Source organism: Rhinoderma darwinii, chromosome 5, assembly GCF_050947455.1.
Source record: "Rhinoderma darwinii isolate aRhiDar2 chromosome 5, aRhiDar2.hap1, whole genome shotgun sequence".
In the NCBI taxonomy this organism is placed as follows: Eukaryota; Metazoa; Chordata; class Amphibia; order Anura; family Rhinodermatidae; genus Rhinoderma; species Rhinoderma darwinii.
Genome location: NC_134691.1, coordinates 204,922,089 through 204,948,156, shown reverse-complemented (window position 1 = coordinate 204,948,156; position 26,068 = coordinate 204,922,089). Strand labels below are relative to the sequence as shown.

General features: G+C 41.9%; 1 protein-coding gene across 6 annotated transcripts in view; it reads right to left on the bottom strand.

Annotated features, from left to right (window-relative positions):
- Positions 1 to 26,068, bottom strand: part of BRD9 (bromodomain containing 9) — a 148,619-nt gene that overhangs the window by 11,794 nt on the left and 110,757 nt on the right. For all 6 annotated transcript variants that reach the window (XM_075826875.1, XM_075826874.1, XM_075826878.1 and 3 more), the window contains exons 12-13: positions 20,155 to 20,287; positions 6,692 to 6,803 (exon numbers count right to left, since the gene is read on the bottom strand). In XM_075826875.1, the coding sequence (XP_075682990.1) occupies positions 6,692 to 6,803; positions 20,155 to 20,287 (245 nt within the window). The remainder of the gene's footprint in view (positions 1 to 6,691; positions 6,804 to 20,154; positions 20,288 to 26,068) is intronic.

Sequence of the window (26,068 nt, the reverse complement as noted above, 5' to 3'; positions counted from 1 at the left end):
TTGTAATGAAAATAAAAGGATGTTCAAAAAACGATGCCAACATAAAAGTAGACATATGGGAAATGTTGACTAGCAACTATTTTGTGTGGTAATACTATCGACTTATAACATTAAAAGTTAGAAAAATGCAAATTTTTGCAATTTTTCACAAATAAATACTGATTTTATCTGCCAATTTTTTTTACTAACAAAGTACAATATGTCACGCGAAAACAACCTCAGAATCGTTTGGATAGGTAAAAGCATTCTAAATTTAATACCACATAAATTGACACGTCAGATTTGAAAAAAATTGGCTTAGTCTTTAAGGCCAAAACAGGCTCAGTCCTTAAAGGAACAGTGTCATCACAAATTATTTTTTTATATGTTAAAGATGTTAGTGCTTTATTAAAAACGTTTATATTCATTTGTGTGTTTGTGTTTTACTTTTTCTTATTTTTACACTTTTTCTTCCCTATGGGGGCTGCCATTTTTTGTTCCATTTCTGTCTGTGTCGATTAACGACACATACAGACATGGAATACGGCAGCCACAGTCCCATAGGGACTGCGAACGGCTCCCGTCCCATTGACTTCAGTGTACGGCGTCTGTGTGGGAACTGCGCATGCGCCGCTCCCACACAGTCCAATTCGAAATTGGCGCCGTCCGGCGCCATTTTCCTGTGGACCGGAAGTCGCGGCCGGACAGTAATATTACTACTTCCGGTCGCGGCTTCCGGATTTGTGCACTTGGACCAGCGGCAGCAAACGGAGCGGACAGGCCGGAGGGAGCCGCGGCGGCAGGAGCAGGTAAGAGATTTCAATGTATGTTCGTGTTTGTGTGTGTTTACTACTGTATGTAAACCTACTACGCTGTGTGTTAGCTCAAAAAATGGCGACACACAGTGTAGGAGGTTACACCGTTCAAACCCCTCGTTTATCCCGGCACTAGCCAGGATAAAGGAGGGGGGGATGCTGAGAGCTCACTAGAGCGAGGGCTTTTTACCCAATGTTGCAATGCTGCAATTTTGGGAAATAGCTCCATCTAGTGACCAAAAATGGGTAGTATTATAAATTAGAAATAATTTATAATATTTCCTGACTCGTGAAAAAAATAAAAAAAATTTGAACAATTTTTAATCACCCACACACTAAATGTTTAATTAAAAAAAAAAAAACATGTTTTTCTGGCAACACCATGCCTTTAAGGGCTTACTAGTCACATTCCATATAGTGCCTGACGCCAAGATTTAAAATACTGTAATTATGGAGGAAAATGTAATTGTGCATGTTCAGCATCTCTTCTGACAAGCAGAGAAGTCGTTTACGGTTATGTGACAGTCTCACCCATTCTATTCAATAGTCTGTTAAAAAACGGACCGCACACCTGTGTTATGAGGCCGTATAAAAAGGTCACGGATGTTCGCATGAGCCCAAATTCTTCAGTGTGCTATCCTTTTCTTTGTTACGGATATTTATTTGTATGTGGCCATGCACACATCCGTTTTTTTTTTTGATAGTTCGTGTGTCCGTTCCGCAAATTATAGAACAGGTCCTATTCCTGTCCATTGTTACGAATCAGTTTCGCCCATTCTATTCATCCGTGTGCGGTCCGTGTTTGCGGCCATATAAAAAGTCACGGATGTGTGCATGACTTAGTAAGGTGGACGCACTATAGAGGGGAGCGCTGAAACACTTAGTGGCACTGTAATAAGTTTATAAATGTAATCTCTAGTTTTTTTTATAAGAGATAATACAAAACCTATTTAGAATTAGGTTCTTTATTTAATTAAAATTTAATTTGAGGTAAACCCCGTTTTATATGATGTTAATCCAAAAGAAGGTAAAACCTCAATGTCTGTATATAAAAAAACTAAGATAAAATAAAATAAAGCTGACCAGACAGCTGCTAGCCAAAAATTTTTCGGCTGACAGTTATGTTCCCCAACTCCCACTGCATATCTCCAGTGAAGATTAGAGGGGCTCTGTACCTTAAACTCTTGCCGCGCTGCAACAGTAAGTCGGGAGTGGGACTGCATTCCTGCACTCCAATGTACTATTTTGGCGCAGTCATAAACAGTCACTGCAAGCGACAGAGCGGCGACAGAACAGTGATGGCAGCTGTCATTAACAGCGGACCATCTCGGTCATCGACGGGGGGACCAATTAGAGCGGTCCCATGACGACGATCGCTGTGATTGGTCTATCCGTTCTGACAGACCAATCACTGCACTTTGCAAGAAAAATCTTACTAAAACTGTCACTGCTAGTGACAGGATAGCAATGAAACGGTGATGGCAGCTGACCATCTCTGTCATCTATCAGCCAGGGGACCAATCAGAACGGTTCCTTTACCGGCAATTGCTGTGATTGCTCTGTCAGTTCTGACGGGCAAATCACAGTATTATTTAGAAAAAGATACAGTCACCAGCTCTGATCACCTCAGTGTGTGACAGAAATAAGAGGAGATTAAAGCTGTGTTGCCTGAGGAGCCTGTGAAGTGAAGAAAAACATAGTTATCCCCTACTGTGTCCCATCCATCACCCTTTGTACCCCCCAGTAACTACTTACAGCCCCACTGTAATCCTTCCTTTTTTATTTACGTTCGAGTTAAAAAAAAAAAAAAAGCTACAAAATAAATCGTTTTAGGGTTAGTTAGTTGGGGATCATTAGGGATTTTATAGAAAAAAAAACAAAACACAAGAAAAAGTTAAAAGGTCTCGGCGCCTATATTCCCCAGAGGAGGCTTATGCTATGGTTTGTTCAGACACAGATCGTGACGAGGAATTCCATTTTTTTGTCATATTCCTCCACGGATATTGAAGATGTTGAGGTACCTCCTCAAACGGTGCATAAGTGGTGGCGTTGAGTTAGCCTACGGCAAGCCACACCATCTGGCTGCCGCCTCTATGTATAGACCCTATATTTCTGATTTTGTTGCGTCTTCAGGAATAAAAGTGGACACCATAGGTTACAGAGAAATAGATTTTTTTATTTCTTTTGAATTGATATAATAGTTGCGCAAACCAACTTATACGCAACGCAGTTTCTTGCCACTCGTCCCGACTCCCATTTTGCCATAATGCAGAGACGGGAACCTATCAAAATCATTTGACAGGATTACATTCTGGGGGCTTTTGTTAAATATGGGCCTTATAAAGAAACCCACCATTAGCTCATATTGGAATACAGACGTCCTCTATCATACCCCAATGTACCTGGGCTGAAATGCCCAGGAAACGTTCTGAGGCCAAAAATATATGAATCGACGAGTCCCTAGTCCACTTCAAAGGGAGGCTGCGCTTTTAGCAAAATTTACCTAATAAAAGGGCAAGATATGGAATAAAAATGTGTAAGCTCTGCAAAAGTGATTCCAGATACACCCACCGATTTAGAATATATGAGGGAAAAGATTCACAAATAAATCCTCCAGACTGCCCCCCTTCTCTGGGAATAAATAGACTAATAGTGTGGGACCTCATACATCCACTTCTAAATCAAGGATACACCTTGTGCCTTGATAACTATTATACCAATATCCCAATTTTAAATACCTCAGAGATAAAAACACGATCATGGTACAAAAAATTAGCTGTCCATCTGGTTCAAATGGCCATGTATAATTCTTTTGTACTTTTTAAGCGTGCCAGCAATTAAGAAACTTATCTTGGTTACCAAGAAAATGTCATAAAATGCCTGATTTCTGGAGATCAGGAGGAAGCGGGGGCAAGTAGGACTGATAGAGAATGGAGAAAAGAATATGCGGCACTCACCTGTTCAGTAAAAACATTTTCTCATTTATTGAGGCATCATAAAACCAAAATAGGCTTTTCAGGGAGGATAAGGAAGACGACAAAAAGGTTACAGCCTGATTCGCACTATACAGCACTACTTCTGACCAAGTAGGGCTAATAGTGAGGCCACCAGGATATATATTTTAAAAATTTCTTATGTATTATTTCTATTATCAAAATGCTTATGGATAAATTGGCATTCCACGAAAACTAACGAAAAAAAAATAAAAATCATTATACCCCTAGATCACACATGTGAAACATAAGGCCACCTCATTTTACGTGGCCCGCCGCATGTAAGGACCTGAATCAGGTTTTTACATGCAGTGCCACAACACCAGGGCTTCTAAGTCCCAAAACAGGTTTTTGTTTTTTTCCATCTGTTATGTCCGGCAGAAAAAAAAGCACCGTCTAGGATTTAGTTCTCCTGGAACATTGCACTGTGCATGCGCCAAAAAGGACATGCGCAGTGCAAAGGGAAGAGTAGGTGGCCCCGGCATATTTTCAATCTGGGGCAATACCCCATATGTGGTTTATTACCACATATGGGGTATTGCCGTAATTGGAAGAAATTGCTTTACAGATGTTGGGGATGCTTTTTCTCCTTTACTCCTTGTAAAAATTAAAAGTGTCTATGTTTTTTCAGAAATAACAGATTTTCATTTTTACGGCCTAATTCCAATAAATTCAGCAATAAACCTGTGGGATCAAAATGCTCACTAGATACCTAGATAAATTCCTTGAGGGGTGTAGTTTCCAAAATGGGGTCACTTTTGGGGGGTTTCCACGCTTTCGCCCCACAAGACCTCTTCAAACCTGACATGGTGCCTAAAATATAATTTCTAATAAAAGGAAGTCCCCAAAATCCACTAGGTGCTCCTTCAATTCTGAGGCCTGTGTTTCAGTCCAATACCAGACTAGGGCCACGTGTGGGATATTTCTAAAAAAACTGCAGAATCTCGGCAATAAATATTGGGCGGCATTTCGCTGGTAAAACCTTCTGTGTTACAGAAAACAGTAGATTACAAATAAATTTCTGCAAAAAAACAAAATAAATAAATTTGTGTATTTCACTCCTAAATAATTTAATTGAATTCCTGTGAAACGCCTAAAAGGGTCAAGAAATGTTCTAAATGCTTTTTGGAATACTTTGAGGGAGGGGTCTAGTTTTTAATATGGGGTGATTTATGGGGAGTTTCTAATATATAGGGCATTTAAAGCATATATAGGGAATTAAACTTCAGATCTGAACTGATACATAAAAAATATGTTTTGGAAATTTTCTTGGAAACGTAAGAAATTGCTGTTAACGTTAAGCCTTGTAACGCCCTAGAAAAATAAAAGGACGCTCAAAAAATGATGCAAACAGAGAAGACATATGGGAAATGTTAACTAGTAACTCTTGTGTGTGGTATTACTATACGGGCAGATACAGACGGACGTTGCGTTTTTGCGCGCGCAAAAACCATTTGACAGCTGCGTGTGTCATCCGTGTATGATGTGCGGCTGCGTGATTTTCGCGCAGCCGCCATCATAGAGATGAGGCTAGTCGACGCCCGTCACTGTCCAAGGTGCTGAAAGAGCTAACTCTTTCAGCACCCTCGACAGTGAATGCCGAACACAATATCGAAAAACCTGTTGAAAAAAAAGAAAAAGTTCGTACTTACCGAGAACTTCCCGGCCGTTGCCTTGGTGACGCGTCCTTGGTGACGCGCCTCTCGACATCGGGCCCCACCTCCCTGGATGACGCGCCAGTCCATGTGACCGCTGCAGCCTGTGCTTGGCCTGTGATTGGCTGGAGCTGTCACTTGGACTGAATTGTCATCCCGGGAGGTCAGACTGGAAGAAGAAGCCGGGAGTTATCGGTAAGTCAGAACTTCGTTTTTTTTTCTACAGGTTCATGTATATTGGGATCGGAAGTCACTGTCCATGGTGCTGAAACAGTTTAACTCTTTCAGCACCATGGACAGTGACTATCTCCTGACGTCGCGTACCGATAATTTTTTTGCCGGGTTCGGCCAAAACTAGTTCGGCCGAACCCGGTGAAGTTCGGTTCGTTTGTCCGGCTTCGCTCATCGCAAAGACACTCCGTTTGGATGTTCGGAAAAAGAAAAGCACGTGGTGCTTTTCTGTTTACATTCATCCTTTTGACAGCTGGTGCGCTGTTTCAGTCGGTTCGCACCCATTGACTTCAATGGGTGCGTGAGGCGCGAAATACGCCGAGTTATTGAACCTGTCGCGCTTTTTGCGCAGCAGACAAACGCTGCGCAAAAAGCACGGACTGTCTGTACTGCCCCATAGACTTGTATTGGTCCATGCGTGCCGCGTGAAAACCACGCGGCCCGCACGGACCGAATACACGCTCGTGTGAATCCCCCCTACGTCTAACAAGCAGATACATTTAAAATTTAGAAAAAATGATAATTTTTGCAAATTTTCCCTACATTTTGGAGTTTCACATAAACACAATGTATCGACCAAATTTTCATGAAGTACAATGTGTCACAAGAAAACCAGAATCGCTTGGAAAAATACAAGCTTTCCAAAGTTATTACCACATAAAGGGAAACGTCATATTTGAAAAAAAATTGTCTGTGTCCACAAGGCCGAAATAAGTTGTATCCTTAAGGGATTACACATTGATGGCATGTGACTAGATAATGCCACCAATGTGCGGTTAGTGGACGTCCGACCGTCGGAAAACGACTTATAACGAGAGCAAATAGGCTGCCCATAGACCTTAAACTGTTGACAGATGCCTCTGAAATTGGCAGGGTATGGAAAGCTTAGCTGTAAGAGTTTCATTGATCCCACAAAAAAAAATAAATTATAATTTACTTTCACAAATGCTAAAAATGTTGTGTTTGCACCAACACTTCATGTTAAAGCAATGTACAGACAGATGAATAGGAACTGCACCTGTTTCAGTTGATAAAGAATTTTGGAATGATCCCCTTCTGTTATCTGATCCAGCATATCATTCACCATTTTCTTTGAATAACTTCCACAGTCTTTTACAAATTCTTGAAGGCTAAAATAAAAATGAATATAGAAGTATAAAACAGAACAAAATGTATATAATTCTTAAATGAAAATGTGCATAACTATGTACAGATGTAGCAATCTTTAACTAGACTCTTAACGCATTAAATGCACAGATGCAAGAAACGTTGACTCTTGCAATGGTTTTTCAATGGCTTTTGCTGTGTAATATTACGCCAGTTAAAAGGTTTGTAAACTTTTTTTTTTTTTAAATAAAAATATGAATCAGTGTGATTGGTGCAACTTCCTAATTATTTATGAAAAATTATTTTGACTTTTTGACATACAGCTACTTTGTATCCTGTATACAGGGCTGCTGTATCTAGCGCTAAAACCTGTATCAGTCAGGTCAGTGGTCTCTGACACACGCAGGATCGAGCGGTTATCGATCACATCTAAGATCATAACTTAGGAGTGATCGATAACTGGTGGATCCACCCACTGACACTGAACCCGTCAGTTCCGCTGAGCTGACGGACCCAGTACTAGACACAGTTGCTCTGCATACAGGATACAAAGCAAGATGTATCTCAAAAAGTAAAAACTAATTTTAATAAAAAGTAATTAGAAAGTGGCACCAAACACTGAAAAAAGAAATAAATATAAATGTATATACACATACAGAAATATATACACACATACATACATACATATATATATATATATATATATATATATACACACATACATACATACACACACATATTCATACACATACATGTATTGTAAAGGATCTGCCAGACACAGCTTCTGTGTTGACTCCCGTGGTTAATCAGTCTGCATCTGTTCCCAGGTCTGATAGAGTGACTCTATCTGCTACCACTCAGGCTGGTAGGCTGAGGAGTGGGAGAACCTATCACAGCCTGGCCAGACGGTTCTAGCTCCTGCCCTCGGTCTATTTATACCTTCATTTGCTGCTTGTCCTTTGCCTGTGATTCTCTCTTGCTTCCTGGCTCTGCTGTTCCTGCTATTACTATTGACCTCTGCTTCATATGACCCTGGCTTACTGACTACTCTCCTGCTCTGCGTTTGGTACCTCGTACACTCCTGGTTTGACTCGGCTCGTTCACCACTCTTGTTGCTCACGGTGTTGCCGTGGGCAACTGCCCCATTTCCCTTAGCTTCTGTGTACCCTTGTCTGTTTTGCACATATTGAGCGTAGGGACCGTCGCCCAGTTGTACGCCGTCGCCTAGGACAGGCCGTGCAAGTAGGCAGGGACTGAGTGGCGGGTAGATTAGGGCTCACCTGTCTGTCTCCCCACCCTGACATTACATATACACATACATATACACACACACACACACACACACACACATATATATATATATATATATATATACATACATACACACACACATATATATATATATATATATATATATATACACACACACACACACACACACACACACATTTACACTACCGTTCAAAAGTTTGGGGTCACTCAGACAATTTCGTGTTTTCCATGAAAGCTCACACTTATATTTATCAAATGAGTTGCAAAATGACTAGAAAATATAGTCAAGACATTGACAAGGTTAGAAATAATGATTTTTATTTGAAATAATAATTTTCTCCTTCAAACTTTGCTTTCGTCAAAGAATGCTCCAGTTGCAGCAATTACAGCATTGCAGACCTTTGGCATTCTAGCTGTTAATTTGCTGAGGTAATTGGGAGAAATTTCACCCCATGCTTCCAGAAGCCCCTCCCACAAGTTGGATTGGCTTGATGGGCACTTCTTACGTACCATACGGTCAAGCTGCTCCCACAACAGCTCTATGGGGTTGAGATCTGGTGACTGCGCTGGCCACTCCATTACAGATAGAATACCAGCTGCCTGCTTCTTCCCTAAATAGTTCTTGCATAATTTGGAGGTGTGTTTTGGGTCATTGTCCTGTTGTAGGATGAAATTGGCTCCAATCAAGCGCTGTCCACAGGGTATGGCATGGCGTTGCAAAATGGAGTGATAGCCTTCCTTATTCAAAATCCCTTTTACCTTGTACAAATCTCCCACTTTACCAGCACCAAAGCAACCCCAGACCATCACATTACCTCCACCATGCTTGACAGATGGCGTCAGGCACACTTCCAGCATCTTTTCAGTTGTTCTGCATCTCACAAATGTTCTTCTGTGTGATCCAAACACCTCAAACTTCGATTCGTCTGTCCATAACACTTTTTTCCAATCTTCCTCTGTCCAATGTCTGTGTGCTTTTGCCCATATTAATATTTTCCTTTTATTAGCCAGTCTCCGATATGGCTTTTTCTTTGCCACTCTGCCCTGAAGGCCAGCATCCTTGAGTCGCCTCTTCACTGTAGACGTTGACACTGGTGTTTTGCGGGTACTATTTAATGAAGCTGCCAGTTGAGGACCAGTGAGGCGTCTATTTCTCAAACTAGAGACTCTAATGTACTTGTTTGTGCTGTCCTCTGAAGGTAGTAGTACACACCGTTGTAGGAAATCTTCAGTTTCTTGGCAATTTCTTGCATAGAATAGCCTTCATTTCTAAGAAGAAGAATAGACGGTCGAGTTTCACATGAAAGCTCTTTTTCTAGCCATTTTGAGAGTTTAATCGAACCCACAAATGTAATGCTCCAGATTCTCAACTAGCTCAAGGGAAGGTCAGTTTTATAGCTCCTCTAAACAGCAAAACGGTTTACAGCGGTGCTAACATAATTGCACAAGGGTTTTCAAATCATCCATTAGCCTTCTAACACAGTTACCAAACACAATGTACCATTAGAACACTGGAGTGATGGTTGCTGGAAATGGGCCTCTATACACCTATGTAGATATTGCATTAAAAACCAGATGTGACCCTAAACTTTTGAACGGTAGTATATATATATATATATATATATATATATATATACATATATATATATTTATTTACATACTGTAGCCAAATAAACCTCACAGCTGGTGTAGGACTTCAAGGCAATGACCTTTACACACACACATATATACGTTTTCAAAGGTGTACTTAGCCTTTAAACTTTGATACATCTGTATTTGTACTGGACCATTCACCTAGAACTACATTAAAGTCAATCCATCCAAATCGGATATAGTATTTTGCAACACTCCCACTCATATACGGAACTTATTGAACTGAATTTTAGTTTCCCTACACTGATTCATCACATTCCATTTGGGCATCAAACTCGCCAAAAACATTAAATACCTCTACAAATGGAACTATAATGTCCTTTTCAAAAAACGGAAATGGGATTGCTAATATACACAGTAAGAATGGTGCTATTGTTGAGAATTCTGTATTTGTTCTGCACCCTCCCATTACCAGAACCTAGATCGCACATTCAAGCATTACAATAACCAGTCTTATACTTTATATGGTCTCAAAAAAAGACCACACATAGCCAGGAACATTTTGTGGATGGCATGTCCATACTTAATTAAGTCAAGTATTACATTGCTGCCAGGGTTGCGCAGTTAGCCCCGGTGCAAGCTGAGGGTGAATTGCCCCCCCTATGGGTAACTAATGAAGCAAATCTGTTTGCATCAACAACTTGGCCAACAATTTTGTGGACTACTTTACGTTTACCTTCTACTTTTAACCCCTTCAGGACCAAGCTCATTTTGGCCTTCAGGACCAGACCCATTTTTTCAAATCTGACATATTTCACTTTATGTGGTAATAACTCCGGAACGCTTTTACCTATCAAAGTGATTCTGAGATTGTTTTCTCGTGACACATTGGACTTTATGATAGTGGAAAAATGTGGTCGATAAATTCAATATTTACCAGTGAAAAACACCAAAATTTGGTGAAAAATTGCAAAAATTTGCATTTTTCTAAATGTAAATGTATCTGCTTGTAAGACAGGCAGTTATACCACACAAAATTGTTGCTAATTAACATCCCCCATATGTCTACTTTAGATTGGCATCGTTTTTTGAACATCCTTTTATTTTTCTAGGACGTTACAAGGCTTAGAACTTTAGCAGCAATTTCTCACATTTTCAAGAAAATTTCAAAAGGCTATTTTTACAGGGGCCAGTTCAGTTGTGAAGCGGCTTTTAGGGCCTTATATATTAGAAACCGCCAAAAAGTCACCCCATTTTAAAATCTTCACCCCTCAAAGTATTCAAAACAGCATTTAGAAAGTTTCTTAACCCTTTAAACGTTTCACAGGAATTAAAGCAACGTAGAGGTGAAATTTTCAAATTTCATTTTTTTTTTGCAGAAATTCATTTTTATTCTATTTTTTTTGTAACACAGAAGTTTTTACCAGAGAAATGCAACTCAATATTTATTGCCCAGATTCTGCAGTTTTTAGAAATATCCCACATGTGGCCCTAGTGTGGTAATGAACTGAAGCACCTGCCTCCGAAGCAAAGGAGCCCCCAGTGGATTTTGGGCCTCCTTTTTATTAGAAAATATTTTAGGCTCCATGTCAGGTTTCAAGGGCTCTTTCGGTGCCAAAACAGTGGAAATCCACCAAAAGTGACCCCATTTTGGAAACTACACCCCTTGAGGAAATTATCTAGGGGTATAGTGAGCATTTTGACCCCGCAGGTTTTTTGCAGAAATTATTGGAAGTAGGCCGTGAAAATAAAAATCGTCATTCTTTCAAAGATTATGTAGGTTTAGCTAATTTTTTCTAATTTCCACGAGGACTAAAGGAGAAAAAGCACCACAACATTTGTAAAGCAATTTCTCCCGAGTAAAACAATACCCCACATGTGGTTATAAACGGATGTTTGGACACACGGCGGAGCTTAGAAGGGAAAGAGCGCCATTTGGCTTTTGGAGCTCAAATTTAGCAGGAATGGTTTGCGGAGGCAATGTCACATTTGCAAAGCCCCTGAGGTACCAAAACAGTGAAAACGTCAAAAAAGTGACTCCATTGAGAAAACTACACCCCTTGAGGAATCCATCTAGGGGTGTAGTGAGCATTTTGCCCCCACAGGTGTTTCATAGATTTTATTAGAATTGGGCAGTGAAAATAAAAAAAATCCTTTTTCTTCAATAAGACGTAGCTTTAGCTCCAAATTTTTAATTTTCTCAACAAATAAAGGAAAAAAAGAACCCCAACGCTTGTAAAGCAACTTCTCTGGAGTACGGCAATACCCCACACGTGGTCGTAAAATGCTGTTTGGGCACACGGCAGGGCTCTGAAGGGAAGGAGCGCCATTTGCTTTTGGTGTACAGATTTTGCTGCATTTGGTTTCTGGTCGCTATGTTGCATTTGCAAAGTCCATGTGGGACCAAAACAGTGGATCCCCCCCAGAAGTGACGCCATTTTGGAAACAACACCCTCAAGGTATTCACCTAGGGGTGTAGTGAGCATGTTAACCCCACAGGTGTTTTGTAGAAATTCGTGTGCACACGATGTGGGAGAATGAAAATGGGAATTTTTCCTTAGATACGCCAATATGTGGTGCCCGGCTTGTGCCACCATAACAAGACAGCTCTCAATTATTATACGGTGTTTCCCTGTTTTAGAATCACCCTACATGTGGCCCTAATCTTTTGCCTGGACATTCGACAGGGCTCAGGAGTGAAAGAGTACCATGTAAAATTGAGGCCTAATTTGGCGACTTATAAAGTATTGGTTCACAATTGCAGAGGCTTTGATGTGAAATAATAAAAGAAACCCCTGAGAAGTGACCCCATTTTGGAAACTGCACCCCTCAAGGCATTTATTAAGAGGTGTAGTGAGCATTTTCACCCCACGTGTCTTTTCCATAAATGATTGCGCTGCGGAAGGTACAAATTAAATAGTTTCCCTAGATATGCCAATTCAGTGTCAAATGTCATGCCCAGCTTGTGCCACTTTTTTTTTTATATACACCGTTCACCGTACGTTATAAACTACATGTTACCTTTATTCTGCGGGTCAGTACGATTCCGGCGATACCTAATTTATAGAACTTTTTTATAACTTTTTGCACAATAAAATTACTTTTGGAAAGAGAATGTATTTTTTCTGTCGCCATGTTGTGAGAGCCATAACTTTTACATTTTTTCGTCGATGGAGCTGTGTGAGGGCTTGTTTTTTTTGCGAGACGAGGTATAGATTTTATCGGTACCATTTTTGGATACATGCGACTTTTTGATCACTTTTTATTTCAATTTTTGGAAGACAGTGACCAAAAAAACAGTAATTATGGCAGTGTTTTTGAGGTTTTTTTTTACGGCGTTCACTGTGCGGAATAAATAACATAATATTTTTATAGTTCAGGTCGTTACGATCGCTGCGATACCAAATATGTATGGCTTTATTATTTTTTTCAATAATAAATGACTTATAAGGGAAAAAGGGCGATTGTGTTTTGTGTTATTATTTGAAACTTTTATTGTATGTTTTCCAACTTTTATTTTTACTTTTTTTACACTTTTTTTTACACTTTTCTTTAGTCCCACTAGGGGACTTGAATGTCCAACTATTTGTTTGATGTTCTAATACATTGCACTACCTATGTAGTGCAATGTATTGGAACTGTCAGTTGTTCACTGACAGCAAGCCGATTAGGCTCCGCCTCTGGGCGGGGCCTAATCAGCTTACGTAATGGCAGACAGGAGTCCATTGTTAGGGCTCCTGTTGCCATGGTAGCAGTCGCCAGCCTTGCCATCGCATGGCAAGGCTGCCGATTTTCTACAAACCTCTAGGATGCAGCGATCACAATGGATCGCTGCATCGAAGGGGTTAATGCCAGGAATCGGAGCTAGCTCCGGTTCCTGGCGATAGATCGGGGTGTCCGCTGTAACATACAGCGGACACCCACTGCTGATGACGCCGGCTCAGCTTCTGAGCCGGAAGCTGAGCCGGCGCCATCTTGCCGATGTTACCGGAAGCCTCCTGGGCCCCGCCGACGACGGGGCATAGGAGGATTCCGTTACAGGCTGATCGGGAGGTAAGCATTAGCCCTCCGATCGCCTTTGCAGCCACCGGCAACCCAGCGATCACGTTGCTGGGGTGCCGGTGGCTATAAACTCCTCACATGCTGCGATCTCTATTGAACGCAGCATGTGAGGGGTTAATCGGTCGGATCGGAGGCTAGCTCCGGTCCTGGCCGATACCTTAGGGTGCCAGCTGTAACATACAGCTGTCACCCGGTGGTGATGTCGCTGGCTCAGCTCCTGAGCCAGCTTCATCTCCATGACGTATATTTACGTGAAAAGGCGGTAAGCCACCGATTTTAATGACGTATATATACGTGATCCGGCGGGAAGGGGTTAAACACCTTGCCCCTTTTGCTTATTTCTCCATCCTCTTATTGTGTCAGGACCGATTTAAATCTAAGTTGTAATCTAAACCTTCTCTCCTGCCTCTGGTTTGGAAAACCTGCTCTCTCCCAGGGGAGCAACCCATGCAAATTTAGTTGGTGGAGCCCTGTTAAATTGGGTACATTGGGTGACTTTGTACAAAGAGGTAAAATGATGTTGGTTTCTTACTTTAAGAAGCTACATAACCCACCCATGGTGAATGATGGAGGAAGCAACAGATATTTAACTTCCTATCCTCCTTGACTAGCACCTATACTAAACTAGACCTGGGTTATAGGTAGTCCATCTGTAAGTATCCTCCTGTAGCCCCTGGAAACTTGTCCCGTCTCTATAATGTGTTAAATAAGACACAGGATCACGATAAACCTCAATTTACGTTACAGTGGGAATTCGACCACTTTGCCTCTTGAGCGCTGGCACCACTGCTGTACATCACTGAGAAAAAAATGCATGCAGGTCTCACTTACTGAAAAATCGCTTACATGGTTCTGACAAGGTTGCATGCAACTTATCCAGATGTATCAGATTTATGCTTTAGGTGGTGTGATGTGATAAGCTCTTACCTCCACATTTGGTGGACGTGCCCGATTGTCCACAGGTTTTGGAGACAGATAGGTCATCGAATTGCCTGTTACTAACGTTTCCCCTAATCTCAAGACCTGCCTCTGGGGGACAAACCACCTATGGTTACAAGTGCATCTTTTAAACTGTCATAGAACATTACCATGGCTGCCCGGACACATATAGCACAGCAGTGGAAAAAGCCAAACCTTGTGATTAACATAGTGAAGGCTAGGATAAATAAAATGAGGCTTTGTAAAAAGCTAACAGCTTGCGCCTAGACAAGATGGTGCTATTTAAAAAAAATCTGTTTCCCCTGGCTCTAGCAAATCAATATACCCAATTTGACTATATCAGACTGACTTGATTTTCACTTTCTACACCATGCTTTAGATTTTGATGACCAGTGCTCATGTGTATTTAGTTTTTTTGTTTGCTCATTTATTTAATAATTATCTATTAGTTTTCTATTATTTCTTAACTGCGTTTTTATTTGTAAGATGCTTTAATGATGCTACATTACCATTGCTATCTTACATTGCCTCCCTGCAAGGGATTGTTTTTGGCAGTTTGTTGCTTTTCAAACCTAATAAATACGTTTGAAACATAAAGCATCTTGATCTGGTCCTCCAGGAGATGGACTCTTGCAGATCTGTTGATTTTCTCCTAGTTGATAATCCAGCCAAACCTTTCTAACATGTCCAGAGTGATGTGGAGACCATGAAGATCATCCAGGTAGGGCGGGACAGTGATTCCACTAGCACAGGGAGATACCATGAGAGTCGCCAGGACCTTGGTGAAGACTTTTGGCGAGGCGGTAGAAGGGAAAAGTCAAGGATCTACCACAAAACGAAGGAATTGTTGGTGGGTACTTGTGATAGGGATGTGGATTTAACAATGAGAGTAATGGGCACCACAAACGGATATTGGAATAGTGCCAGTCAACGTGTGCAATAAACATGTAAACGATTTGTAAAGCAAGGACAGGCCGCAAAATATAAAGGCAAACAGACAAAATCTAAAAACACTGAGAAATGCACAAATGTGTGCTCGGATGTGGATTTAGGCATTGCGAATATCGATGGATAAGAGAAACGATTCTGGTTCCAACATTGCAACCACCGACCGTACGGATTCCATGTGAGCATTTTGAACGCAGGCAAAGTCGTTAAACTTCTTCAGATCAAGGATTGGATGGACTGATTCTTCTTTTATTCGTACGCAGAAGAGATCGGCGTAGAAACTCTAAAAATATTCTGCCTGAGGAAAGTGGACAATAACCTTCTGCAGGAGTAAAGAGCAAACACCCTGTCAAAGTAGAAGCGTGATTCTGGGGAAAGAATGGAGAAATCTCGTAACTGATCTTGAGGCTGAAGATGTCTTGGTCTAGGACGACTTCTGGGCCTTAGGGCGCTGTTGCCAGGGCATCTGGACTTGGAGGGACGTTTAGTCCTCTTCTCTATTCTCTGAGAAAAGGAGAACAACTTGTGGGAGGAGGAATTAGGAAAGGACGGATAGAAGGCTGTAGACGACAACGGCGGTTCTGAGGCATAATCGTTCTTTTCGCCAGTAGCTTCAGAAGTAATTGAGGTTTCCTAAAACGTCTGCTACCATAATCCATAGTAATAACCATGTAATTACATGCAGAATATTGCGGAGTATTGCAGAGTATCACATAGAGATCAAGAGTCTAGAATATGATCTACTTGATATGGCATGAGTATATTGCATGACACATGTGTATAAATACTAAGTTTTGCAAATAGCATAAGTATCTATGATAGTTTTTATTTACCTGTGGTGGACATGTTGACAAATATCCGGTCTCTATGTGATACTCGGCAATACTGCGCAATGTTCTGCATGTAATTACATGGTTATTACTATGGATTATGGTTGACATTCCAATACGGGGTGTTTTTAATTATTTGTTGTTTTAACTGTATGTATTTTGTGGGTAATTTTTCCCTAAAAGGGATAATAAAGATTTCAATTTTTTTTACTCATTTGTGAACTCATGTAATTTTTGTATCAGGTATATATTTGGGAGTCTTAATATGAAGAGAGCTGGAGTAAGATGCATCTAATTTATTAACCCCTTCAGGACGCAGCCTGTTTTGACCTTCAGGACACAGACAATTTTTTCAAATCGGACATGAGTTACTTTATGTGGTAATAACTTTGCTGCTGCTGCTTGTACTTTTGTCCTCTGCTCCATATAGACCCTGGCTTACTGACTACTCTCCTGCTCTGCATTTGGTACCTCGTACACTCCTGGTTTGACTCGGCTCGTTCACTACTCTCCTGCTCTGCGTTTGGTACCTCGTACACTTCTCTTGTTGCTCACGGTGTTGCCGTGGGCAACTGCCCCGTTCCCCTAGCTTCTGTGTACCCCTGTCTGTCTGTTTGTCTGTCGTGCACATAGTGAGCGAAGGGACCGTCGCCCAGTTGTACGCCGTCGCCTAGGACGGGCCGTTGCAAGTAGGCAGAGCCTGAGTGTCGGGTAGATTAGGGCTCACCTGTCTGTCTCCCTACCCCGGAATTACACTTATATATTAGAAACCCCCCATAAATCACCCCATTTTAGAAAAGCACCCCTTAAAATATTCAAAATAGCATTCAGAAGGTTTCTTAAAGAGGCTCTGTCACCAGATTTTGCAACCCCTATCTGCTATTGCAGCAGATCGGCGCTGCAATGTAGATTACAGTAATGTTTTTATTTTTAAAAAACGAGCATTTTTGGCCAAGTTATGACCATTTTTGTAGTTATGCAAATGAGGCTTGCAAAAGTCCAAGTGGGTGTGTTTAAAAGTAAAAGTCCAAGTGGGCGTGTATTAGGTGCGTACATCGGGGCGTTTTTAATACTTTTACTAGCTGGGCGTTCTGATGAGAAGTATCATCCACTTCTCTTCAGAACGCCCAGCTTCTGCCAGATCATGCTGTGACGTCACTCACAGGTCCTGCATCGTGTCAGACGAGCGAGGACACATCGGCACCAGAGGCTTCAGTTGATTCTGCAGCAGCATCGGCGTTTGCAGGTAAGTCGATGTAGCTACTTACCTGCAAACGCTGCTGCTGCTGCAGAATCAACTGAAGTGGATGATACTACTCATCAGAACGCCCAGCTAGTAAAAGTATTAAAAACGCCCCGATGTACGCACATAATACACGCCCACTTGGACTTTTAAACACACCCACTTGGACTTTTGCAAGCCTCATTTGCATAACTACAAAAATGGTCATAACTTGGCCAAAAATGCTCGTTTTTTAAAAATAAAAACGTTACTTTAATCTACATTGCAGCGCCTATCTGCTGCAATAGCAGATAGGGGTTGCAAAATCTGGTGACAGAGCCTCTTTAACCCTTTAGGCGTTTCACAGGAATTAAAGCAAAGTAGAGGTGAAATTTCCAAATTTCTTTTATTTTGCCGAAATTAATTTGTAATAAATTTTTTTTTGTAACACCCGAGAAATGCAACTTAATATTTATTTCACAGATTCTAAAAATGTCCCACATGTGGCCCTAGTGTGCTGATGGGCTGAAACACATGTCTCAGAAGCAAAGAAGCACCTAGTGGATTTGGGGCCTTCTTTTTTTTTTTAGAAGATATTTAAGGCACCATGTCCGGTTTGATGAGGCCTTGTGGTGACAAAACAGTGAAAACCCCCCAAAAGCGACCCCATTTTGGAAACTACACCCCTCAAGGAATTTATCTAGGGGTATAGTTAGAACGTTGACCCACAGTTTTTTTTTCTAAATTTATTGGAATTAGAATGTACAAATACAAAAATATATACTTTGAGATATATATATATATATATATATATATATATATATATATATATATATATATATATATATATACAGAAATATACCAAGTCCAGCAGCACCGGCAGCGAGTGGGTGCAGGCTCTGAGGGACAGACCAAGTCTCAGATATACAGAAGTCAAAAAAGGAGCAGCAACTCCAATAGTAAGGGTGAAAAAAGTGGGTACTTTTGTTGCCCGTGCAACGTTTCAGCTCCGTTCACTGGAGCCTTTCTCAAGCAAATGACACAGTGTAAGAACACACAATATAACAGGAAGCTAATCAAGCAGTGTTACAACATAATCAGTGAAACAGTGAATCCGTCATACAGAGAAATCAATATATGACGTCGCATATAACATTGGTGTGTGGTAGAGAAACACAACAGTATATAAAATGACTGTATTAATAAATACTGACAAGTGTATGTACAAAAACACATAAATAGGATATGTGCAAGCAGGTGTAGCGTGAGTTAAAATTATTACATCAGCTCTCACATATATATATATATATATATACACACACACACACACACACACGTCGAAATTATTATTTTATTTTTTATTTTTACAAGAAATAAAGGAGAAAAGGCACCCCAACGTTTGTAAAGGAATTTTTCCAGAGTACGGCAATACTTCACATGTGGTCATAAATGTTTTTTCATTAGAAATTAATTAACCCTTTCAGGACTAATCAATTTTTTGCGTTTTCGTTTTTAAAACGAAATACATAGTGTAATGTATTATAACTGTCAGAGTGACGTGACAGTCACTCTGACAGGAAGCCTATGAGGACCATCTAGAGGCTGGTCCTCATAGGCTGCCGTACAGGAGACCCGGAGACCATTGTTTGGCCTCCATTTGCCATGCCAACAGTCGGCAGCATTTAAGGGGTTAATTGTCTTAATCAGTGACGATGGACCACTGGCCGGCAAGAGTGGAGTGTCAGCTGTCGAAGACAGCCTACCTCCCAATTCCCGGACACTGTCAGGACAGTGTGTGCCGGGAACTGCGCAGTAACTGTACATCCTGGTGCGGGAAGTAACCCCTCGCCTTAACATACAGTTGCGTCGCAGTGCGGCAAGAGGTTATAATTAAATTAGGCGCAACTCGGTCTGTGCGTCTGTCTTGCAAAAATTATAATAAATTTGTTGGGCTGCAACAGGCCCCGACCCTTCTGCTAAGCCCCAATGACTTTTTGGGAAAGTGAAATAGGTGGCGTAAATGCATCAAAATGTATAAGCAAGAAAACCAGCATAGAAAAGTTAATAAATTCACCCATGACCTTGTCAAAAAGCCACTTAGCGCTTTCTTGATCTGCCTCTCTGGTAGGTATGCCACCGATTTGCTATACATTACACAAAATAAATAATTGTTTTTTAAACAAATCATGTTTAAAACCTACACATACTCAGGTTCACACAGTTTTTTTGCAGGCAGAAAATCTGCCTCAAAATTCCGCTCTGATGAGCAAAAAACGCAGCGAAATACGCTTTCTCTGCCTCCCATTGATGTCAATGGGAGGTCAGATGCGTAAACGCCCGAAGATAGGGCATGTCGCTACTTTTCCCGCGAGCCGTTTTTTCAGTTCGCAGGAAAAAACGCCTCCGCCTCCCATTGAAATCAATGGAAGGCATTTTCGGCATGTTTTCCACGTCAAAAAACTGTGTGAACTCCCCCTAAGTAAAATTTTATTTAAAATATGGTCTTACCTTAAAGCACACTGTATTCCTGTGTCATCACCATAAGCAGCATACATTAATTCCATTTCATCTGGCTTAAGATCAGTGAAGAATGTATTACTTTGCAAAGACAGGGATGTACTGGTACTGTTAAGAAATGTTACTACAAAAAATAAAATAAAAATACACATTATATATATCTATATATATATATATATATATATATACACACACACACACACACACACACTATTGCTGTGTACGTACAATTTTAAAATACAACATTATAACTTGAGAAATCAAAGTGGATCTGCCAACAGAGTATGCAGCAGTATTAAATGTGCAGCAAACTAAAAGACCCTCCAGGTCTGCCTTCTTTGTGCTACTATTAAAAGGGAATAAGTCACCTTCGAAATTCTCCCTCAACTACAGTGATTCATAAATAGCCTAAAGAACGCCGATTCCGAATCTGCAATTTTTAACTTTCTACTCACCTGCATTCCTCCGCTGTAAGCCCGCAAACGGGCCGGGTGCTGCATGCAGATAACGAATCTAAGTACTGTAGTCCTCTGCATTATATTGCCGAATTATTCCTCTAAATGCGTCAAGATGCAGCGTAAGGTTCGGTTGTGGGCTTACAGCAGAGGAATGGAAGTGAGCAGAAAGAGAAAAACTGCAAATTTGGAATCCGCATCTTTCAAGCGATTTACAGATTATTGTAGTTTAGGGCTTTTTTTGGTGGTGACCGTCTCTTTAAGGGGAATCAGTCACCAGGTTTATGCTGCTCTGAGGGCAGCATAAAGCAGTGAGAGAGATCCTGATTATGGCGATGTGTCACTTATTTTGAAATACTGTGTGGTTTTCATAAAATCCAAGATTTCTTCTGCAGCCCGTATTCATGAGCTGCAGCTAGCCCCACCCTCCCGTGCATAAGGGGAAAGCTGCCAATCAATGTGGGTGGGCGGGGCTAACCGCAGCACATGAATGTCGAGGACTACTTTGTGAATAGTCCTTTACATTCATTAAATGCAGCTAGAAAATCATGATTTCTACTGTAATGATGGGGGTAGGGAAACGGACAAGTGAGCCCTAATCTACACGCCACTCTGTCCCTGCCTACTTGCAACGACCCGCCCTAGGCGACGGGGTACAACTGGGCGGCGGTCCCTACGCTCACTAAGTGCACGAGACAAACCGACAAGGGTACACAAAGCTAAGGGAAATGGGGCAGTTGCCCACGGCAACACCGTGAGCAACAAGAGTGGTGAACGAGCCAAGTCAAACCAGGAGTGCACGAGGTACCAAACGCAGAGCAGGAGAGTAGTCAGTAAGCCAAGGTCAGTATGGAGCAGGATCAAATAGTTAGAAGCTGTAGCTGGGCCAGGAAACCACACGAGAAGAATCACAAGCAAAGGAGGAACAGGAAAGGCAGCTATAAATAGACAGAGGGTGGGAGCTAGCTCCGTCTGGCCAGGCTGCGATAGGCTCTCCCACTCCTAAGCCTGCCATCCTGAGTGGTGGAAGATGGAGTCAGTCTCAGAGACATAGACTCAGGTGCAGACTGATTACCTATGGGCGTATACACAGAACCTTGGCTAGGAAGGGGCTACTTCGGCACTTTATCATGGCCACATGGCTGGTCATTCCAAGCCACGCTGAGAGGTATCAGATTGAGGCATTGATTTAAAAAAATGCATATTACCTGGCATCTTCAAGCCCCAATACCCCTGAGGACACGAGATATATGGCAAAACATGTCGGGGGACCTTTCCAGCAATTTTCAATCAATGCTTTAATCTGGTAGCTAAATGCCTACCATGTAGCAGACTGCAGCTGCTATTTCAGATCCCACTCAGCGTGGCCACTTAATAGACATTACAGTAGCTGTTCGTCAACTTGGACGTACTGACCACTTTCAATATCAGATTGCATTGGATTTTTATTTGCATGTGGTTCTTTAGAAGTTATATCTAATAAGTTATTTTTTTTATTAATGTACCTATTCTAGGAAATGATCTATTCTTTTTTTAAAGCCATCTTCTGTAGCTACTGTGGACAACTCCTGCGATAGACTATTCCATAGATTCACAGTTCTCACAGTAAAGAAGGCTTGTCGTCTCTGGAGATTGAATCTTTTTATCTCCAGATAGAGTGAGTTCCCCCCTGTCTTTTGAGGGTGTTTTACATGGAACAGGATTGCACCATATTTTTTGTATGTGCCATTCATATATTTATATAAGTTAATCATGTCCCCACCTTAGTCGTCTCTTTTCAAGGCTAAATAGGTTTAATTCTTTTAATCTTTCCTCACAACATATATTCTCTATGCCCCTTATTAGTTTAGTTGCTCTTTGTATTTTTTTGCAACTGCAGGGCATCCTTTCTATGAACTGGAGCCCAAAACTGAACCGCATATTCTAGATGAGGCCACACTAATGCTTTGTAAAGTGGTAATATTACATCCCTGTCCCGCGAGTTCATGCCTCTTTTAATACAGCACAATATCTTGCTGGCCTTAGAAGCAGCTTATTGGCATTGCATGCTGTTAGTCTATAATCTACAACCAGATACTTCTCAACAAATGACTCCCCCAGTATAGCTCTTCCCTAGGACAGGGGTGGGGAACCTTTTTTTTGCCATATAAAATTATCAACTTAAAAATTAGCCTGCTATATTTGGGCAAACATTTAATTAACTCCCTCCTAGTGTGATGGCTGGAAGTGCATCTCTTTGGTGAGGCGTGTGATGTTAGCCAGTATTGATGATGTTGCTCCTGCGTCGGTCAGTCTGGAGTGCAGTCGACTCTTTGCAATGATACGTTTTTAAAAGAACTCGCAGCAGTAAGTTCCGACTTATTTACTTAAAGGGGTTTTCTTATCAGGGACATTTATGACATATCCATAGGATATCTCATAAATGTCAGATAGATGCAGGTTCCACCTCTGGGACCCGCAGCCATCTCTAGAACGGGGTCCCCTAAACCCCGTTCTACCTCCCTGTGTTCCGGCTGATTTCAAACCATGAAGAAGAAAACAGCGTAGCTCGCTGAGCTGCGCTGTTTCCATAACTCCCATAACAGTTAATGGCAGTTATGGAAGCAGCGTAGCATGTGAGTTACGCGGTTACCATAACTACTATTAATTTCTATGGGACTTACGCGGTTTTCTTCTTCATGGTCGGAAATCACAAGCTCCAGCCACAAGACAAAGAGGTAGAACGGGCCTGAGGTGGGACCCGCATCTATTGGACATTTATGACATATCCTGTGGACATGTCCTTTATGAAAAAAAGCCCCTTTAAGTCATCTGACCTCATTTCGAGTAAGTAGGGTGCGCGGACGGAGCTAAGGAGGGAATGACATAGCGGCGGTCAGAGTGAAGTCGGGGCGTGCTGTGACAGAAGTGGACCAGTCCAGTTATCTGACGTCATGTCACGGACGTGAGGTCAGGTGACTGGACTGTGCCGGCGGCCAGGGGCGTAGCTAAAGGCTCATGAGCTCTGGTGTAAGAATTCAGCTTGGGCCCCCTATCCCTCCCCAACACCACTAGACCCCTGCGCACGCCTATGCCCAGCTACTTTTCCCGGCAAACCCTATGAATGCCCCCACAGTATAATGCCCCCAAAGAAGTCCCCACAGTATAATGCTCCCCATAGCTGACGACCACAGTATAATGCCCCCATAGCTGCTCCCCCATAGTCAAAAGCGCCCCATAGCTGTCCCACAGTATAATGCCCTATAGCTGCCCCCAAAGTATGACACCAATAGCTGTCACATACAGTATAATGCCCCCGATACAGTATAATGCCCCCATAGCTGCCTCATACAGTATAATGCCCCCCATACAGTATAATGCCTTCCATAGCTGCCATATATAGTATAATGCCCCTCATAGCTGCCCCATACAGTATAATGCCCCCATAGCGGTGCCATACAATATAATGCGACCAAACAGTATAATGCCCCCCTTAGCTGTCCCATACCCAGTATAATGCCCCCATACAGTATAAGGCTCCCCCTCCCATACCCAGTATAATGCCCGCATATGTATGTACCTAATAGAAAAATAATAATATAATTACTTACCTATCCCCATTCCAACGACGGGTGGAGGAGACCCCTCTCCTCCTCTGCACTGTGCTGTGAGTAACTCGGCGCAGACAAGCACGATGACTTTACTACATCGCCCATGCCTATGCCGAGCCACTCGCGGCACAGTGAACGCTGGAGTAAGGCTCCAGCATTGAACCCAACTGGATGTGCATCCTGCGGATGCAGATTCAGTTGGAAGCGGGACCAGCGCAGTTGCGACGCCTTTAGCTACGCCATGGGAGTGGACCAGTCCGGTCACCTGACCTCACTGACTCCGGTCAGGTGACCGAACTGATCCGGGACGGCACGTACCGACCTCACACAGACCACCGCCGCCATAGTTTGCTCCGTCCGCCCTTCTCCTGCTTCTAAATGTGAGTGAGTAGGGCGGACTCACGGCAGCAGCGGTCAGAGTGAGGTCGGGCCAGACCAAATGATCCCGCGGGCCTTATACGGCCCACGGATCGGACATTCCCTACCCCTGCCCTAGGAAATATGATGCATGCAGATTGTTGGTACCGAGATGCAGAGCTTTACATTTATGCACATTTAACCTCATTTGTCAAGTGGATGCCCAAACACTTAGTATGCCCAAATCAGCTTGTAATTTATGAACATCTTCCATCTACTGAACAATACTACATAGCTTGGCGTCATCGCCAAAAAAAAGAAAACAGTGCTATATTTGTAAAGGGAAGTGTTTTATACACTACCGTTCAAAAGTTTAGGGTCACTTAGAAATTCTTATTTTAATAACATTAAATTAATCAGAAATAAACTCTATACATTGTTAATGTGCTAAATGACTATTCTAGCTGCAAACGTCTGGTTTTTAATGCAATATCTACATAGGTGTATAGAGGCCCATTTCCAGCAACCATCACTCCAGTGTTCTAATGGTACATTGTGTTTGCTACTGTGTTAGAAGACTAATGGATGATTAGAAAACACTTGAAAACCCTTGTGCAATTATGTTAGCACTGCTGTAAACAGTTTTGCTGTTTAGAGGAGCTATAAAACGGACCTTCCTTTGAGCTAGTTGAGAATCTGGAGCATTACATTTGTGGGTTCTATTAAACTCTCCAAATGGCTAGAAAAAGAGAGCTTTCATGTGAAACGCGACAGTCTATTCTTGTTCTTAGATATGAAGGCTATTCCATGCGAGAAATTGCCAAGAAACTGAAGATTTCCTACAACGGTGTGTACTACTCCCTTCAGAGGACAGCACAAACAGGCTCTAACCAGAGTAGAAAGAGAAGTGGGAGGCCCCGCTGCACAACTGAGCAACAAGACAAGTACATTAGAGTCTCTAGTTTGAGAAATAGATGCCTCACAGGTACTCAACTGGCAGCTTCATTAAATAGTACCCGCAAAACGCCAGTGTCAACGTCTACAGTGAAGAGGCGACTCCAGGATGCTGGCCTTCAGGGCAGAGTGGCAAAGAAAGAGCCATATCTGAGACTGGCTAATAAAAGGAAAAGATTAATATGGGCAAAAGCACACAGACATTGGACAGAGGAAGATTGGCAAAAAGTGTTATGGACAGACGAATCAAAGTTTGAGGTGTTTGGATCACACAGAAGAACAACTGAAAAGATGCTGGAAGAGTGCCTGACGCCATCTGTCAAGCATGGTGGAGGTAATGTGATGGTCTGGGGTTGCTTTGGTGCTGGTAAAGTGGGAGATTTGTACAAGGTAAAAGGGATTTTGAATAAGGAAGGCTATCACTCCATTTTGAAACGCCATGCCATACCCTGTGGACAGCGCTTGACTGGAGCCAATTTCATCCTACAACAGGACAATGACCCAAAGCACACCTCCAAATTATGCAAGAACTATTTAGGGAAGAAGCAT